The sequence below is a fragment of the Schistocerca piceifrons genome, chromosome 3 (genome assembly GCF_021461385.2).
Source record: "Schistocerca piceifrons isolate TAMUIC-IGC-003096 chromosome 3, iqSchPice1.1, whole genome shotgun sequence".
NCBI lineage: Eukaryota > Metazoa > Arthropoda > Insecta > Orthoptera > Acrididae > Schistocerca > Schistocerca piceifrons.
Genome location: NC_060140.1, coordinates 432,484,140 through 432,504,961, shown reverse-complemented (window position 1 = coordinate 432,504,961; position 20,822 = coordinate 432,484,140). Strand labels below are relative to the sequence as shown.

Sequence of the window (20,822 nt, the reverse complement as noted above, 5' to 3'; positions counted from 1 at the left end):
GTGATCCTCCATGACAATTTTGTGCACTTTGCAATGATTTCTGGAGTAGTGACATGTCTTGGCCAGCCACTGTGCAGATCATCATCTAAGCTCTCCAGACCAAATTTAAATTCCTTTGTCCACTTGGCAACAGCTGAAAATGAAGTAGCAGATCCCCATATTGGAACAACAACAGAGCCACACCATTGCCACAGCTCTCTTCCAAGAGCACTGACGTGGCACATGTTTACAGGCAACAGTCCAGTAAATATCACGTGGACAACTTGTTGCGCTAGTGCTGACCTCTCATGGTGATTCCGAGAACTTTTCAAACCACCCCTGTATTCCACTCATTAGAATGCAAGTGATTATATTATTCTTTCAAAATGGTGAAGTACAATATGAAAATGCATATAACACACACACAGTTATTGTGAAGCCCGTGTTACACGCAGTAAGCATCACTGTAAGTTTGCTAGATGGTGCACATCACTGTATAGGCTACCTGGCTGAGGGGTGGCTGCTTTTTCAGCATCTAAACACTACTCTTCCATATATGCATCTATTCAAGCAATAATGCTGTATTTCTGCTCTGTGGAGTTAACTGACGCTTTTATATTAATTTTCACCTGAGCGCCTCCCTAGTGCGGTCACACTTGTGATGGGGCCCACCTTGCACCTTGTGATGTTCCATCCTAGCAAGACTCCTTGTTGGCCTGCACAGGTAACATTCAGAAAATATTAAAAGGGAGGTAGTATCAGAACTATCACCGAAAAACATGGAAAGCTCCTTGCAGGCAAGTAGCATAACAGTCAGCGGTGCCTACATATGAGCTGTAATTTATAACAAAATTTATTCCGTGTGACACAGGCTTAAGACATGACAATAATGGAAATTCCTGGATGGAAAAATATGTAAAATAAGAGAAGAGCAACCACTCACCAGTAGCGGACTGATGTCTGGTGCATGGATGCATGTAACAGAAAATGGTATTCAGTCTAGCTTTTGAGCTCATGCTCTTGTTCTGGCAAAAATACATTCACACAAACAACACTGAAGTGGTCCAGAAATGTAGGGCAACTTTTTTTGGAGTCGGGTCATGGCAGGGTGTGGAGGTTGTGGAAACAGGCTGTTGATAGTTCGGACTGACAACATCAAAAAGTTAAAACATTTTATTAACGCTCATTTGTGTACAATGGCAGTGTTTTGGTGAAGGCGGTGATGTGCCCCATTCAGCATGTGGAGAGGCAGCATATGATGGCAGATTAAATCTAATCTAATCTACTTTCCTTCCAGTTGATCCATAGTGAGGAGGTCCTCCAGGATGTAGAACATGTCAGAAAAACAATAATACATGACAAATATTTACAACTAAAACAAATAAGCTAATATACCTTCCACAGGTCCCAAGTGGAATGATTGTAATTTTTTATTTATTTTTAATGAACACTATATGAAAGGATCATTTTACAAAACTCATTTACTAATATAGCATTAATGCACTTAATTTAAAATCTAAATTTTTTATTTGTTTATAAGATAATAACCATACAATACAACTACTACAGTACTTACTTAGAATAAACACGTTAGTGCACTGAAATTGTGCAGATGTCACACAAAAAATCAGTTGGTTCTACTAAGAAATTCATCAGTGGAGTAGAAGGAGTTGGCCACCAATAAATCCTTTACGTTTCTCTTAAACTGAATTTCATTGGTTGTTAGGCTTTTGATGGCTGCTGTAAAGTTACTGAAAATGTGAATTCCTGAATAATGCACACCCTTTTGTATAAGAGTAAGTGACTTTAATCCTTGTGAGGATTATTCTTATTTCTAGCATTGATTCCATGAACTGAGCTGTCGGTTTGAAAAAGTGATATATTTTTAACGACAAATGTCATTAAGGAATAAATATATTGGGAAGCAGTAGTTACTATCCCTAATTCCCTAAACAGGCCTCTGCAGGATGTTCTTGAGTTCACACCACATGTAACTCTTATTGCATATTTTTGGGCCCAGAAAACTGTAGCTTGGCTTGATGAATTACCCCAAAAAATAATCCCATATGACATTATGGAGTGAAAGTAAGCATAGTTTGCCAGCATTTTCATTTTTATATGCCCAATGTCTGACAATTCGCATAGCAAATAGAGATTTGTTAAGATGCTTCAGCAGTTCTGTGGAGTGCTCCTCCCAGTTGAATTTATTATCAAGCTGTAATCCCAAGAATTTAACACTGTCCACTTCTTCTATCTTCTTGTCATCGTATGTTAGACATATACTCGTGGGACACCCCTTACAAATTCTGAACTGCATCTGGTGTGTTTTTTCAAAGTTTAGAGACAAAGAAATGGCTAGGAACCAGTAATATATGTCCACAAATTTTTTATTAGCCGATCTTTCTAAGACTGCACTTGATTTGCTATTTATTGCAACATTTGTATCATTGGCAAACAAAACAAACTTGGCATCTGGTAATGTTACTGCAATCTGACAGTTACTGCACTGTGACATAGGCCACATAAGCTGCCCCCCCCCCCCCTCGCCCCCCCCCCCCCCCAAAAAAAATGCTGACTGCAGTGTCTTACACAGTGGCATGTGGTCTCATTACTGGGATATGGCCACCTATGAGCAGAGCCTCTAGTGCTGGATGCTCCAGTGTTTCTTCCAGGGGATGCTAGACTCTGACAGTAGAGCTTGCCCCTGCAAGTGACTGCCAAGGCACCTAGGACAGAAGGATGGGAATCGGAACTGTGTGGGTCTAGAGTTGCTGCCCTCCAGGGCAGGAGTCAGGCAACTGCCGGAAGTTCGCCAGGTGACAGCCCACCAAAAGACAAGTATGAAGTTGAAGGTCGAGGACTTGGCACTTGCAGAAGGTGTGGCAGTGGAAGTCTGAAATAGTAGCAGTTGCACGGTACCCAAGGGCATCCAGTCATCCAGTGTGGCGTTCCCATCTCTGTTGGCACTGCTGCAATGCTGATGCCTGGGCTCATATAAATGTTCATTTATACTCTTACCCAGCCTACCTGTTGTGCCATGTGGCTGCTTCCAGCCACACTCTGTACGACAAATCCTTATTCTGAGCATGTGGCAACAGCTTCTCACACACTGCAAGAGTTCATTTTCACCAGTCTGGTTGCAGTATTACAATGCCTGGCCTAATTTATCTCATGCTGTCTGAAAAGTCCCTGATGCTGCAGGAAACATGCATCCTCCGACTGCCTTCTACTGGTGTACCTAGTGCAGGTAGTTTCACTGGTAATGCCCAAAAATGCTCTTCAGATAAAGAAGCCCCTGGTTGTTTACCTCGGGCTGGTCTGCAACAGAACTCAACATACATGGACACAATGTACAATATTTTACAGGTTTCTCCTTTAAATACTAGGCAGCTTGAGCTGCAACGTTAAAGGCTACGAATTTTCTGTACTGATTTAACTCCTGTGCTTGACTTTTCTTACATTCTTCACAACTGACCCAAGTCTTCCTTTACAGTTAGTAGTTTCATGAAAGCTTTTAAGACACAACTTAAAACTGTTATTGTCCTCTTACACTTAGCTATGCCACTATTGCATCTCTTGTGTTGTTGGTTAACCCTAACCGTGGGCCAATGCCCTGTGCAGTAGTTCTTTGCGTCATTGTAAATAGTAGGGAATACGTTTCGTAACATTACTCCTATTAAAATAGCGAATAGCCATGCTTACAACAATTATCATTCACTTGCAAACTAGGAATAATGCAACTGAACTCTTTCCCTCCATAAATTATCCCTGACATCCTTAAAGGCATATGAACAGACTCCATTAAACTATTATGCTCAGCTTCTTTTTTTGTCTGTCTGGTGGTTTTTTAGCCGGTTATTTAGGAACATTGTTTGTTACTTTGCCATTGCAACAACAGTTTCCCTTATGCTTTCTTAGAAAGTGTATTCCCAAATCTGTCCTCAGATATGAACGCATATGGTACTACCACCCAGAATACATCAACAGACACTCTCTCACTCTGTTGCTAATCACAGACTGGATTTGCCCTGAAATGCTCAGCTGTCGGGTACTCCTGCCCACGCAAAGCAACTTCCTGATACCTTGTAGCACAATGTTGTTTGCTTTAAGCCTTAGCAGTTTTGTTCACAGTTTAATCAATTTGTCCCTTAAGGTGCATGAACCTTGCAACAACAGCAATCCACTGGCAACAGTTAATACTAGCTGGAATTTTGTTTGTCTGGGTTTCACTGTGCATCACCACAGGTTAATTTTGGCATAATGTTTGGACAGAAAATTTACACCCAGGTTTGCCTTGTGCCCTTCACCTACATTACACTCATCTGATCATCAAGCTGTGGTTGTGTTCTAAACAGAACAGCTAGCAGCAGCACACTTGAGCAGCTTGCTCTGCAAGTCTGTGACCCAGTACTCAAGTTACTATTACATTCTGAACCTCAGGTGTACACTTCTCAACAGATTTCGACTTGTCTTCTCAATCGCTCACTTTACCAACACATCCCCTCTTTCTTCTCCTACACTCACACTGCTTTTGAGGTAATTTGTGTGTGTGTGTGTGTGTGTGTGTGTGTGTGTGTGTGTGTGTGTGTGTACTATTCCTTCGAAATTATCTGCAATATCAACTATGCATTCCCTGTGGTATCTACATCATCATCATCATCATCATCATCATCATCATCATCATCTACAGTTCCACTCTGTACTACACAAAAATCAGTGGCATACGCATTTCCCAGTACATCTGGGCCAGGGTCCATGACCTCTAAACAACACCTATTATCATCCAGTGGGGTAGACAGTACTGGACTTAAATCATACGTTTTGCTATCCACATACTTACTCACTTTGGTACAGCCCACATTCATTCCATCTGGCACTTCAGCTACTTAAGACTCAACAGTTCCACATGATGTTAGAGCTGATACTTCCATGTCACTCCCTTAACATCAACAATATTAGTATCCCAAGCACTGAGCCAGCTCAGTACAATGTCATTGCCCTCTTTGTTAATTATCTTAATTTTCCCATTCATTAGATTGTTCCATTAGGAGTCAAATTTTGGCACAAAAATTTTTGACTGCACTTAACTTCAGTGATCTTATGGGAATCGATGTTACCACTGCGGCAATGCCATTGGCCATTAGATTGTATTGCAAAGTGAAACTAAAATAAAACTCTTAATTTATACAATCAAATTGACCTTTAAAGTCCCAGTAAATCCTCCTCCTCCTCTTTGTTGTCATCAATGCCCTCGTCATATATAATATGGTCTTCATTACCATCAAGAGCATTACTTAAGTTGCACTGCTTCAAAGTTTAACAATAATGTCTTCTCTCGCTCTAGACCAAGAGTGTTTTATCCAATGACGCACCTATTTTATTGATTGTAGGTCATTTTAAATCTCCCTTCAGCTGAATGCATGTTGTGTTTCATCCATCATCCATTTGTTCCATCCCTCTCTCATGTTCACTTTAAATGGTTTACTTATTGAGACATCAAGAAGTTGCAGTTGTGAAGTAAGTCCTCCCAGATTAACAACAAGCTCTGTATTTCTGTGTCTTGATTTCTCTTTCACAGAATTTTTCAAATGGCTACTAAACTGATATGTACAAGTAGAGAACTCTTCTTCAAAGAACCTTTCCTTCTCTCCTACATTCTGTTAATCTATAATTTCATACCAGCCTCATCTATCCAACCCTTGTCATGTACATGAACACCACCACCTGGTGGTATTTCAGACTGTTTTGGCATTGTTTTGTGCTTGAAAATGATCATTGGATGAAGTTTGGCACTGTCAACACAACATGAAAGGACAACAGTGTAGTGCATTTTTTCATGTCCACTGGTTTTTTATAATTACAGTTTTAGCACCTTTCATGGCAACAGCTCTGTTACTTAGCATATCAAACATCAGAGTAGTTTTGCCCATGTTTGCTATTCAGCTTAGTTCCACACTGGTTTTCTTTCGATATTGTATAATAAAACAATGGAAAGATAATATTTTCTCTTCACCCTCCCGTGGCATTTTCCAAGATATTTTGCTATTGATTTGCTTGCTAAGTGCATGACGCTTCATAAATCTGTAACACCAACCAACTCAACCCTTAAAGTCTGTTAAGTTCACCTGTAGTGCTAGGGACAAGCATGTATTTAAATCATTTTTGTACTAATTCCAGTGCCATTTTGACAGTGTCTTTCAATATATTTCAATACGGCACCTTCTAGTTTTGGCCATTTGGCACGTTTAGTCTTAATTTTTTTCTGTTCTCCTGTACTAGCGCGCCAATTGTGAATGTTTTTTTTCTGTTGGTGGACGGTTGAAATGCCAGTCAGTGCTCTGTTTCCATATTCTTAAGCACATGCATTAGTTTTAATTTATAGCCTTCATTAAGTGAATACCTTTCATTTTTTCCCGTTACAAAACTAGCTACTAACAGAAATATTTTACTGCTACTGATAACACAAATGATTTTCAGTTCAAGTTCAGTAGCATATAGACTGCAATGATGTGTCATAGGCTAGACAGTGCTCAGGGTTTGTGATGTTGGGGTGAGAGGGAGACACTGTTAGCAAGCTTGTGAATCCCTGAAACTCATTGTCGTCTCTTAGGAACTGCTGCTGCCAGTTGAATTTAATGTTGCCAGATAGAAGCAGGTTTCCCGCAGCATCAAGGGCAGGGAGAGAGGGGTTGGAGATGGTGGATAAGGGCAGGGAGGGGGAGGGGGTGCGGGTGAGTGGAGAAGGGCAAGGGGAGAAAGCAGGTTGGGGCTGAGTGGGGAAGGGCAGGGCGGGAGAGGTGGTGGGGGTGAGTGAATAACGGCAGGGAGGGTGGAGATGAATGAGTAAGGACAGGGGGAGAGGGGATGGGGGTGTGTGGGTAAGGACAGGGAGAAGAGAGGATGGAGGTGAGTGGGTAAGGGCAGGGGGGGAGAGGCAGTCTGGTGTAAGGGGCTAAGGGTAGGGGGAGCGGGGCGATGCACAGTAAGGGGGTAAGGGCAGGGGGAGAGGGGCAGTGTGGGGTAAGGGGCTAAGGGCAGGGGGAGAGGGGCAGTGCACAGTAAGGGGGTAAGGGCAGGGGGAGAGAGGTGTGGTGGTGGTGGTGGGGGTTTGAGGGCAAGTGTGGGGAGAGGGGGGGGTGGGGTGGTAAGTGGGTAAGGGCAGAGAGAGAGAGGGGGTTGGGTGATAAAAGTGTAATGGCAGGGGGGGAGAGGGGTTGTCAGGTGATGGGTGTGGTCAGGGAGAGAGAGGGGTGGGGGTGAGTGGGGAAGGGGGCGATTGTATGAGAGAGAGAGAGAGAGAGAGAGAGAGAGAGAGAGAGATTCGTATTTGGGGGAGGGGGGGGGGTTGTGAGAAGGCAGTACATCATCTGGACAAGGGAAGATGTGGTGTGGACAGAAGAAAGAAGGGAAAAGTTTAGACAAGGCAATGCATGACAGGTTAGCAGAGGTTTAAGCCAGGTGGTTTGTGATAATGATTTTTGATTGTAATTTTGCTTGCAAGTAGTAGATGACAAGTTTACAGTCTTTCCCTCCCTCCCTCCCTCCCCTCCCCCTCCTCCCTAATGATTTTCCATGCAATTTCTTGCAGTGACTGCAGCTGGTGTCTGGATGTTTGAACATTGTCAGCTGGAGAGGAAGATCATCAGCAAATCCCAAGCAGTTTAAACTCGTATCAATTTTGGGCTTTCGATACTTATATTCCTTGGGTTAACGCTGCACCGTTCTCTCATTATGTAGTCTAGTGCCCATTTGTATGGTAATGGTGATAGGCAGTCACTCTGTCTTAAGCTTGTTTTTATGAGGAATGCTCCAGAAATTTATCTTCTAAACTTGACAGCTGATTTGATGGTGGTTAGGGTAAATTCTGATAGTTAAATAGAGATGGAGATTTTTCTTTAAATTGTACTTGGAATCCTGCTCTTTCTTTTGCTGGTCATACAACATAAGGACAAAGTTAATGCTGGTTGTTCACCTGCTGGTAATGAATGTTCACTATAGATACTTCTGACTTAGTTTATGTGGTGGCACTATGTGTTTACAGTGTGTGTGTGTGTGTGTGTGTGTGTGTGTGTGTGTGTGTGTGTGTGTTGTCTTTCTGCATATGCCATATTATGGTTTTGGTGGGTGTAGCCCCACATACTGAGGATTTAAATTTCCCAGCACAGCACACTCTATTATGTTTGTGCCTTGAAAATGACAGGGTGTTCACCTGTAAAAATATCAGTGGTTGTTGAAGACATAATCTTACTTCAGTCTCTTAAGTTGTTCAAACATGAAAAATTCTATTCGTGCATTTGCTTATGTCTAATCTTATTGACAAGAGAAACAAGACTAAAATAGGTGTAGCATTGGTTATTCTGTATGTATTGGTCAGTGTGTGGAAAGAATACTTTTATTGACTTAATACACTATCACATGATGATGGGTGCTCACACTGAACGATTGTAAGATGTGAACAGAGATAATCAAATTTCTTCTATTTGTTATGTTTTATTTTAATCAAAGCATGCGCACACGTGTGTGTGTGTGTGTGTGTGTGTGTGTGTGTGTGTGTGATGCAAAAATTTTATCTTTGGCTAACTTCCCATGATCTATTAAATTCAGGTTTTTAATAAAGCATGGAATATGTAGGGAGAAATTTTATACATTAAGTTGATGAAGAAATTCATAATTCCTGTATTAGTTTCGGTGAGCCATTTTAGCTTTTAATGATGTAATGAAGTTTTCTTTCTTTTTTGTAATTTCATATTCTGTATTGTCTTATTGATTTCATTTGGTTAATTTTCAGGTACTATTGGCAGTAGGTTTTGTAAGTTACACAGTAATTCTGTCACTCAAATACATGGTTATTGATAAAGAGATCCCTGCACATGTGTTTTCGTTGAACGATTATGGAAGAACCGAAGTGTTTTTACAGCCTGGATTGTGCAGTGAGGATTTAATACAGTCTTATGAGAAAGAAATTGAATCTACAGAGTCAACATTGACTGCTATCAGCAGTTCTAATGACATAGGAGATGTACTTCTCCAACAAGGTGTTTCAAATATTGCAAGGTTTAGAGAGAAAATAATTGTTGCTGCAGAATTTAAATGTGATAGTAATAGTGTGCAGGCAAATGCATTGTATTCAAATGTAGCATTGCATGGTTTTCCAATATCAGTAAATATCATGAGCAATGCTATGTTGAAATTCTTCAACAATAAGTTTTCTATTGTTTTCTCTTATCATCCGTTTAAGACAAAGGTGAGTAACTTCCATTCTCTTATCTCATTGAATGTAATCATGTTATGCATTAAAAGTTATGAACTGTAATAAATGCTTTTTTTGATTTATTTTTATCATTTTGCAGGAGCCACAAGAGACTGTTCCAGTTGAAATAATTGGTCTGCTTTGGGTGGTATTAACACCTTTTGCTGTCTTGTATGTGGTATCCAACTTTGTTACACTTCCCTTGTTAGAAAGAGTAGCGAAGTCAAAACAAATAAAATTTATGGCTGGAGTGAATCCTATAACATACTGGCTATCCCACTTTCTGTGGGATTTTGTGTGTTTTACAGTTGTAATCGTTATGCTACTTGCCTGTATTATCGTGTGTGATCATCATGGATTTTTCACTAAACCAGAGATGTTATGTAAGTATGGTTTTAAGCATTTTGTGTTTTTGGAAATCCTACACTACACTATGTTATTCACATTGTTTTTTGTCTATCTGGAGTAAAAGCTATTGCCAGTTTTAGACTTAGTTCTGACTTCTAGAACTTGTGACTGAGATATGTTTATTTGGCATTTACATCTGAGGAATTCGAAGTCAGTGTTCAGTTTGTCCCACATCTACACTTGCAGTCACATAGCCTGGACTGCCATACATTATATGGCAGAGAGTACTGAAAGCAGTATTATTTTTTGTCCCATCCTCCCTCTCTTCCTTTCCTCTTCCCTTCACAGCTGATGGATGGGGAAAGGGACAACTTCTAAATTTCTACATATATCCTAGTCTATTCAGTTTTACTACTACTGCTGCTCCTGTTGCTGACATTGCTGCTACTGTTGTCACTTAGAAGTGAAGTAATATATTCCAAAAATTTACTATGAAGATGGGTTACAGAATATTCAAGAGTGCCTAGTGTTGCATAATATTTTATATCTGTGTTTATCACTTTACGAATACACAATATAATTTGTTTTGCCTTTTTCCTAGACTCTGAGTGAAACAGACAGTATTTAAAAATGAAGTAAAAATGGGAGTAGTACATCAGTATTTTTGTTTTATTTATCTAAGAAGTTAAATAATGTCTATAGTCCAATCTGTAAATGATAGCAATTCATGCAGCTCAAGACATAGACGGGGATTGCATTGTTGCGGGTTCCAAGTGACAGTTGCAGTAAGTGCATATACATACTCTGCACTTACAGAATGTGTGTGTGTGCTGCAAATTGTGTGTCTCACTTGCTTGTGCAGAATTTCTTACTTGCCACCATCACCATCCTTGACAACTCACAACAGATGGAATAAAAATAACTCACTGCAATCATGTTTAATGGTCGCATTGGCTATGACATTTGCAGCAGACTGCTGATAACACTAACAAACGTTTATTGGTTGTCAGAGTATGCATGATGTAGATGCGCAGAACTCTTCTATACTCGACTGCCATTGTTCACGACTCCAACTATAGAGTCACTGGTTTACCATAGGGGTTTGAGTTCCAGGATACATTTAAAATATTGTGCCCCCTCGTAAGCTGTTACAAATCCAAATTTGAGAATTATTTAATTTCAAATCCTACAATTATAATCAGAAAATCAAATTACTTTGAAACTGTAACAGTTAGTAGGTACCAATACAATTGTAACAAAATAGGGTGACAGAAAATATTGACTATTAAACATTTCAGTACATAGTGGAGATAAGTCACAGATGGGCACATCTAAAAGACTGCTAAACAAGTAAGCTTTTGGCCAAAAGGCCTTCTTCTAAATTGGACAACATACTCAGACACATGTTCAGCAAACACAACTCCCCCTCACATGATCACTTTTGCTGTCTGCTGAGGACAGACAGCGAGCATCTATACATGATATGAGAAGTAATCTGGGTGTTGGAGGAGGGGGGGGAGGGAGAAGGTGGTTGGGGCAGGGAGGGAGGGAGGGGTGGAGGGGGGGGAGGGAGAGAGAGAGAGAGAGAGAGAGAGAGAGAGAGAGAGAGAGAGAGAGAGAAACAGAGAACAGAGTAGGGTTGGGGAACTGTAAAGTGCTGCTTGTGGGAGCATATGGGGACAAGATGGAGACAGGGCAGCTAGGTGCAGTCAGGAAGCTAGACATAAGTCGGGAGGAAGTAAGAAGACTGTGGGTGCATTGGTGAAATAGAAAACTGTTTAGTGCTGGAGTGGAAATGGGGATGGGGATACTTGGGCGAAGGACAACACTAACGAAGGTTGAGGCCAGGAGGGTTACGAGAATGAATATATTGCAGGACAAGTTCCCACTTGGGCAATTCATAAAAGCTGGTGTTCATAGGAATAATCCAGATGGCACAGGCTGTGAAGCAGTCATTGAAATGAAGGACCTTATGTTGGGCCGTGTACTCAGCAGCTGGGTGGCCCAGCTGTTTCCTGGCCACAGGTTGTTGGTGGTCATTCATGCAGACAGGCAGCTTGTTGGTTGTCATGCCCATTTAGAACACAGCACAGTGGTTGCAGCTTAGCTTATAGATCACATGACTGGGTTCATAGATAGTAGCCCTCTCTTTGATTGGATAGGTGACACTTATGATCGGACCAGAGTAGGTTATTGTGGGGGATCTGCATCTGGGTCCATGACAGGGATATGAGCCATTAGGCATGGTGTTAGGGGCAGGGGTTTTGTCGGGATAGGCGACTATATTGTGTAGGTTCAGTGGGCCATGGAGTACCACTGTGGGAGTGATGGGAAAAATAGTGGGTAGGGCTTTCTTAATTTCAGGGCACAGTGAGAGGTAGTCAAAACCCCAGTAGAAAATATGATTGTTTCTCCATTCCTGGGTGGTACCAAGTCATGAGGGGAATGCTCCTCTGTGGCCGACCGAGCGAGGTGGCGCAGTGGTTAGCACACTGGACTCGCATTCGGGAGGACGACGGTTCAATCCCGTCTCCGGCCATCCTGATTTAGGTTTTCCGTGATTTCCCTAAATCGTTTCAGGCAAATGCCGGGATGGTTCCTTTGAAAGGGCACGGCCGATTTCCTTCCCAATCCTTCCCTAACCCGAGCTTGCGCTCCGTCTCTAATGACCTCGTTGTCAATGGGACGTTAAACACTAACCACCACCACCACCACCACCACCACCACCATCCTCTGTAGCCGGACGATGGAACATTGGGAGATGATGGGTGAGAGGAGAGAGACACTATGTGATCAGAAGTATCCGGACACCTGGTGAAAATGACTTACAAGTTTGTGGTGCCCTCCATCGTTAATGCTGAAATTCAGTATGATGTTGGCCCACCCATAGCCTTGATAATAGCTGTGACTCTTGCAGTCATACGTCCAATCAGATGTGTAAGGTTTCTTAGGGAATGGCAGCCCATTCTTCACGGAGTGCTGCACTGAGGAGAGGTATCAATGTCGATCGGTGAGGCCTGGTATGAAGTCGGCATTCCAAAATGCCCAGACTCAGCACAGGACTCTGTGCAGGCCAGTCCATTACAGGGATGTTATTGTCACGTAACAACTTTGCCACAGGCCGTGCATTGTGAACAGGTGCTCAATCATGTTGAAAGATTGAATCGCCATTCCTGAATTGCTCTTCAACAGTGGGAAGCAAGAAGGTGCTTAAAACATCAATGTAGGCCTGTGCTGTGATAATGCCATGCAAAACAACAAGGGCTGGAAGCACCCGCCACGAAAAACATGACCACACCATAACACTACTGCCTCCGAATTTTACTGTTGGCACTACACACACTGGCAGATACTGTTCACCAGGCATTTGCCATACCCACGCCCTGCCATTGGATTGCCACATTGTGTACTGTGATTCGTCACTCCACACAATGTTTGTCCTTTGTTCAATTGTCCAATGTTTACGCTCCTTACACCAAGCGAGGCGTCATTTGGCATTTACAGGTATGATGTGTGGCTTATGAGCAGTCACTTGATCATGAAATCCAAGTTGTCTCATCTCCCACATAATTATCATAGTACTTGCAGTGGGTCCTGAGGCAATTTGGAATTTGTGTTTGATGGCCTGGGGAGATGTCTGCCTATTACGCATTACGACCATTGTGCCTAGAGAATCGCGCGTCTCCTCACGAAATAGTCAGTGCTTTTGGCTTTTGAACACATCAATGAAGACCAAGTCCTCTTTGTTGTAGGTATATCTGAGCATCATTCAATTTGGTAAGTACTGGCTCCAAAAATAAAGGAATTCGAAGAAAGGATGGGTCATAATGCAAACCAACAAACTGCCTGCATCTCTTTCGATTTCTGGTTTCTTCTGATCCATCACTCAAGGCTTACAAAGCTGCTTTCAGTGTGTTCAGCAAGCACATGTACAGATTTATACTTTGAACTCCATCTTGTGTCACAGGATGTCTTTATGTTAATTGGAACATGTTGTTTAAGAGCATCTCACGTATGTGTAAAGGTTCAGAAAAATGTGCAGATTTTGCACACTGCCGAAAAATAAAAAAAAGGTCACAGATTTTGTTTCAGCAGTAACTGCATGTAATCCAGTAAGATTGAGTGAGTGACTGCTACATGGCACAAACACTGCTCTGGGGTTTATATCCCACATACATCTCCAAGTACCACTAATGTGTCCAGTCACGGTCACAGTATTATCATATCCTTGTCCATATTAGTACTCCAGTTTCAGACCATCTTCTTGTAACTTGTCACAAATATGTTCTGCAGTTGCACCAACTGATTTCCCATGTGATACAATGAGGTCAATAAAGTATTTGTCTGCTAAGACTTCTGAACCTTCATTATGTTGATGATAAATTACTTGAGACATTTGGTCCTTATGCAGTATATCTGGTGTAATACTTAGCCTTAAAATTTTTCTTAAAAATCTCTGTTGTGACATGATCAGAGTAGTTTGATGAATTCGTTTTGGCTTCATAGAGAAAGACAAGGCACAACATAGTTGTCTGGTTGCTTAACTTAGTGAAGATAATGATTCACAACTGAATCAAATTTGGCAAGTAACTTGGAAGTTTCAAGGAAATTTCCATAGTTATCACTTCCAGGAACTCATCTGAGTGACCGTGCAAGGGTAAGGATTGTATAGCTAAACACAATAAACTATCAGGAATTGTTATTGATACAGCTTTCCATTTCTCAAATGATTTAATGTTGTTCTAATTAAACAGCCTCATTGATTGTTTCATATTTCTGTAGTTGCAAATACTTATACAAGATGACAACTTTTTTCATGATCTAATACTCTGGGGTTAAGCTTTTTCCCTGTTTTAAAACTTTGTAGCCGTACAAAAAACTTCACCCTTTATTTTATTTTTTAGAAAGCATCTGAGAAAAGCAATATGCAGCACATTTCACAGGAGTACAACACCATGTCCTTAAAACTCTCTGCAGTTTTCTGACTTCATATAAAACCAATCCATAGAAAATGATCTGCCAGTATTATCTGTTGAAACAGAAGCATCTTCATTCTGTAGCTCACATGTCCCGCTCATAACAAGTTCATTTTCTGGCCAATAATTAACTTCAGTGAAAACTTTCAAATCGTTCTGCCCTGAGAGAGTGATTTTCTTTGCAGACATTGTAGTAATATCTGGTAATGTTGTCTCTGCTTCTACTGAAGAGTGTGAACAGCTTGCAGGTTCTGGATTTTATGAACATGTAAATTTTCTCCCATAGTCCTTCCGTATGTCACCAACACTACCAAATGCTCGCCACAAGTGTCATATCCCAGGGGAGCTCCCTGGTGCAAGACCTACCCGATGCACCAACACATCACATCCCTCCCCAGTCCTGTCACACACTTACCCTAGTCCTTCAGAGACAAGACCACCTATGAGAGCAGCTGTGTCATACACCAACTCTGTTGTAATAATTGCACAGCTTTTTATGTGGGGGTGACAATCAGTTGTACACAAGAATGAATGACCACTGCTAAACTGTGGCCAGTTACAAAGCTGACCATACGGTAGCACAACATGCTGAAGTTCAATAGCTGGTATCTTGGGTGCCCCAGTCAAGTCTTTTTGTTCATAATTTACTACTTTTTGGAAATAATGTACTGCATTTTTATTAATTTGCCCATTGAAATATCTTTTAAGAGACAACAATTTTTTGTAATTTCATGTAGATGAGAAAAATAAATAATGTAAAGAAGTAACTGTGGTTGCATGAATAACCCAATCATAGTTCCTCATAACAGTGATTTCTAGTTGGCTCAAGACATATTGTGCATGTCCTGTCTTGTTTGCCATTCCTGTCCTAACTTGTACATTTGTACCATCAGCTATTGTAGCTTTGGTTGCTTTCTTCCCTTCACTAGTGCCACTATATCAACTAAAAAGTTTCTACACCTGTTACCTATTAGTTGTGTTTGTTTATTAGTTACTGATATTCAGTTTGCTACAATTTTTAATACTTTTTCAGAATTTCTCACACCCATAATTCCTTTAAGAAAATATTCAGGTGCCCAATGCAGGAAAAGGCAAAAAACAGAACAGAACAACTTATTAAAGTAGCTGGAAGTCTTGACAGATTCGTTGTAAGTACTGCTGATAGCACTGGCTCTATAAGATGGGAGAGAATTAGTTGAAGCTGTGGAAGAATGAGGATAGTGTGTTGTGACCCTGAGGCCAGATGGTGAAGATATCATCGGTGAACCTGAACCGGCAGAGGGTTGTGGGGTTTTGGGAGGCTAGAAAGGTTTCCCGTAGATGGCACGCAAACAGGTGCCAGGTGGATGCCCAAGGCTGTGCTGCAGATTTTTGGAATTGAAAGGATGTTGAGAGAGGTAGTGTCCAGTAGCTACAAGGCCATAGACATGAGAGGTGTTGGTGTATATGGAGCAGCTGTGAAGGTCTTGGTGAAATCTAGAGCATACTTGCAAAGGGAATTATTGTCAATGGAGATACTCCATTCACAGTTGGCCAGGTTGTATGGGAACATTTTTTTGTGTGGAAGGGGTGACAGCTGTCACTGCATCAACAGTGTTAAGCAGGGTTCGAGGTGACAATGAGGTGGGGATGGTTGAGAGCAGTGAAGGAAGTGATTAGTGTCTTCGATATAAGAGGGAAGGCTTCAGGTTGTTGATTGTAGAAGTTGGTTAATAAGGGTGAAAATTCTTTCATTGAGATCACAATAACGAGCTATAATGGGGCATGCTGGATTGTTGGGTTTTTGAAATTTGGGAAGCATTTAGAGGTGTGAGCGGAGGGTGGAAGGGAGGGTGTTATAGGGGCGAGAAAGGAGATCGACTCGGATGAGATATTCTGGGATGGGCCTCTAGAATGGGATTACTGTGGCGTAGTTTGTAGTTTGAGGAGTGAGACAGCTGACAGAATTCTTCTTTCAGGTAGTCACTGAGATTCAACATGACAATGATGGAGCCTTTGTCTGCTGGAAGAATGATGGAATTGGATTCTCTTTGAAGGTTGTGAATGTCTGTCCTTTCTTCTGTTGTGAGGTGTGTGTTCTGGACATAGGGAAACATGGTGTGTTCAAGTTATAGATAAGAAACTCCTGGAAACTGGTCTGGTGGTGGTTTAATGGGAGGGGGTAGGGGAGGGGGGTGGGGGTGGGGGGAAGGGATGTAGTTGGATGGTGGTATGAACCACCTGAATCCCTACTTGTCACTGTTGAAGCCACCTCCTTGTACACCATCATCACTTGCCACTATTGATCACTTTAATTTTCCAAGTCCTTCAGATTCCAAACCCACCATATCATACCTCACACTCTACATCTACATCTACATCTACATACATATTCCACAATCCACCATATGGTGCGTGGTGGAGGGTACCTCATACAACTAGCATCTTCTCTCCCTGTTCCACACCCAAACAGAACGAGGGAAAAATGACTGCCTATATGCCTCTGTACGAGCCATAATCTCTCTTATCTTATCTTTGTGGTCTTTCCGCGTAATGTAAGTTGGCAGCAGTAAAATTGTACTGCAGTCAGCCTCAAATGCTGGTTCCTCTAAATTTCCTCAGTTGCGATTCACGAAAAGAATGCCTCCTTTCCTCTAGAGACTCCCACCCAAGTTCCTGAAGCATTTCCGTAACACTCGCGTGATGATCAAATCTAGCAGCCCGCCCCTGAATTGCTTCTATGTCCTCCCTCAATCCGACCTGATAGGGATACGCTCGAGCAGTACTCAAGAATAGGTCGTATTAGTGTTTTATAAGCGTTCTCCTTTACAGATGAACCACATATTCCCAAAATTCTACCAATGAACCAAAGACGACTATCCGCCTTCCCCATAACTGCCATTACATGCTTGTCCCACTTCATATCACTCTGCAATGTTACGCCCAAATACTTAACCCAGATAACCCTGGAAGGACGACGTCACTCACTGTTGAAATTATTTATTTTTCCGAATAATGCATTGTTGCAACGGACTGTGACGTATTGTTATATGAAGTAGGCAGAGCCGGTTGCGCGCTGCGACAGTCAGTTTGACGGTGTCGTTCATAGTGAGTGAGAAACTGTGTCTTGAAGATAGGGCCGATTTTACCATGGACGAACTGACTGACCTTGTCATCGATGGGTATGTATATTTTCTTTCATATTGCGTCAATAATTCTGAAACTTGTCATATAATATCTTAAAGAATTAACCTGTATTATTTATGGGTTTATATTACGATTGAAAGTTTTCGTCAGTTGTAATTCAATTATGTTTTCAACCGTCCTTCCAGAAGGACGTCAGGGTAATATGTTGTCATTTTGTATTCACAGAAAACGATCTACACTGATGGAACTTTTGGACATGTTAGGATCAAAAGGTGAGGAAATACCTAATACTGGTGTGCATGTAACATTACACCCTCCTCAAAATTCAACTGATGACGTAACAGATGAAGATTCTGGTGCTGAAGAAAATCCAAGTGTAGATAAATTACCAACAAGTCAGCTCAATGCTACTGCGCTTTGTGATTTGGCCATTTTTACCAATGGTAATGCTGTGAATGCAACAACGAAACAATCCTTCACCTCTGATGTTGTTCCAGGACCCTCCAGCAGTACAAAAACAGCAACAATAACAACAACAACCACAAACAAACCAGCAAGGCTATCGAAGAATAAAGTTCTAAACCTCAAGAAATATAACTGGAAAAGTGGTGAAATTGTTAATCCAACACCTGTATGGCCTCTAATGTTCGCAGTTGGAATGAAGAAAGGGCGAACACCGCTTGAATATTTCCAACAGTTTTTTGATAACGAAGTGCTTCTAATGATGGTCACATACACAAATCAGTACGCAGCCAAGAGAAATAGACTAGGTGATTGCTCAGAAGATGAGATGTTGGTGTTTATTGCAATACTTCTGCTAAGTGGATATGTAACAGTGTCACGCAGAAAGATGTACTGGCAATCAGATAAAGACAGTCACAATGACCTTGTAACAAATGCCATGTCCAGAGATCGATTTGACTTCATCTTTTCCAATTTGCATGTATGCAACAATGACAATTTAGATAAATCAGACCGTTTCGGGAAAATCCGCCCATTACTGTGTATGCTGAATGATAGATTCAAACAATTTGCGCCTCACGTGCGGCATCGTTCTGTCGATGAATCGATGGTCCCATACTTCGGAAGTCACGGGTGCAAACAATTCATAAAAGGGAAACCAATCCGATACGGATTCAAATTTTGGTATGGAGGCACAAGTGGTGGATATATTATTTGGCTCGAACCCTACCAAGCGGCTGGCATGTGTAGTAAGGATTATGAAACGAAAGGTATGGGGTACGGTGTGGTAATGACTTATGTTGACCAGTTACTTCCACATGTTCCATATCGAATATACTTTGATAACCTCTTCACCAGTGTTGAACTACTACATGACCTAAAAGAGAGGGGCGTGGAAGCAACAGGAACAATAAGAGGAAACAGAGTTAAGAATTGTACTCTAGCACCTGTAGAAAAAATGATAAAAGAAAATAGAGGATCATACGAAGTTTGTTCTGACTCAGCATCCGGGATATCCATTGTACGTTGGAATGATAACAGTGTTGTTACTGTAGCCACCAACTTTGACACAGTGCAACCACTACGCTCTGTAGCATGATTTTCCAGGGAACAAAAGAAAAGGATTAGCGTCCCTCAACCTAACTTATTACACTCCTACAATACACATATGGGAGGCATAGATCGAGCTGACCAAAATGTATCCCTATATAGATGCTCTATAAGAGGGAAAGAGTGGTATTTCCCGATCATTGCACATTTTATAGACATTGCAGAGCAAAATGCCTGGGATCTTTACAAGCACAATGAAGAACCCATAGATCATCTGACATTTCGTCGTCGAATTGTCACTGCGATTCTTGAAAGTCACTACCAGCAGAGGACGTCCTAGTAAGAGGGCAAAACTAGATTCTAGATTTGATGGAAGAGAACATTATGTTGCTGAATTACCAACGGATGAGGTAACAAAAAAGAAGAAGCAGCTGAAATGTCGAAGTTGCCACAAAAAAACTACTACTATGTGCATAAAATGTGACGAACCACTTCATGTTTGTTGCTTTTCGTCTTATCATACTAGTGCATAAAATATGTGTATAGGGTATTTTCTTTGTTTTTTGTATTTATTAGCTTTTTTAGCCTATAATTCAAATTTATTTATGTTTATTTGAAAGTATGAAAACCGAAAAAAGTTAATTGCGCAATGTCATATACTTTAAAAACATGTTCCCTTATTGTCCTGACGTCCTTCTGGAAGGACGCCCATTTTTGGAAATACTAAATAAAAATAAATACTCAAAATTGTTTTTACTTTCTTCCTTACAACCTTGTGAATGAATGTAGATAAGGTATAAATCAATTTTGAAGAAAAAAAAAATAAATAAATAAATAAATTCAGGACTATCTGGGTTAATCGACGTGACTGTGTCGAGCACTACACTACTAATGGAGTATTCAAACATTATGGGATTCTTTTTCCTATTCATCTGCATTAATTTACATTTATCTATATTTAGAGTTAGCTGCCATTCTTTACACCAATCACAAATCCTGTCCAAGTCATCTTGTATCCTCCTACAGTCACTCAACGATGACACCGTCCCATACACAACAGCATCATCAGCAAACGGCCACACATTGCTATCCACCCTATCCAAAAGATATTTTCTGTGGATAGAAAACAACAGCGGACCTACCACACTTCCCTGGGGCACTCCAGATGATACCCTCACCTCCGATGAACACTCACCATCGAGGACAATGTACTGGGTTCTATTACTTAAGAAGTCTTTGAGCCACTCACATACTTGGGAACCAATCTCATATGCTCGTACCTTAGTTAGGAGTCTGCAGTGGGGCACCGAGTCAAATGCTTTCCGGCAGTCAAGGAATATGGCATCCGTCTGATACCCTTCATCCATGGTTCGCAAGATATCATGTGAAAAAAGGGTGAGTTGCGTTTCGCAGGAGCGATGCTTTCTAAAGCTGTGCTGATGCATGGACAGCAACTTCTCTGTCTCAAGGAAATTCATTATATTTGAACTGAGAATGTGTTTGAGAATCCTGCAACAAACTGATGTTAAGAATATTGGTCTGTGATTTTGAGGATCCGTCCTTCTACCCTTCTTATATACAGGCGTCACCTGTGCTTTTTTTTCCAGTCGCTCGGGACTTTACATTGGGCA

The 20,822-nt window shown here is 41.2% G+C and overlaps 1 protein-coding gene across 2 annotated transcripts in view; it reads left to right on the top strand.

The window, feature by feature from the left end:
* Positions 1–20,822, top strand: part of LOC124787703 (phospholipid-transporting ATPase ABCA1-like) — a 446,510-nt gene that overhangs the window by 332,555 nt on the left and 93,133 nt on the right. For both annotated transcript variants that reach the window (XM_047254537.1, XM_047254536.1), the window contains 2 exons: positions 8,768–9,223; positions 9,330–9,612. In XM_047254537.1, coding sequence (XP_047110493.1) covers positions 8,768–9,223; positions 9,330–9,612 — 739 coding nt within the window. The remainder of the gene's footprint in view (positions 1–8,767; positions 9,224–9,329; positions 9,613–20,822) is intronic.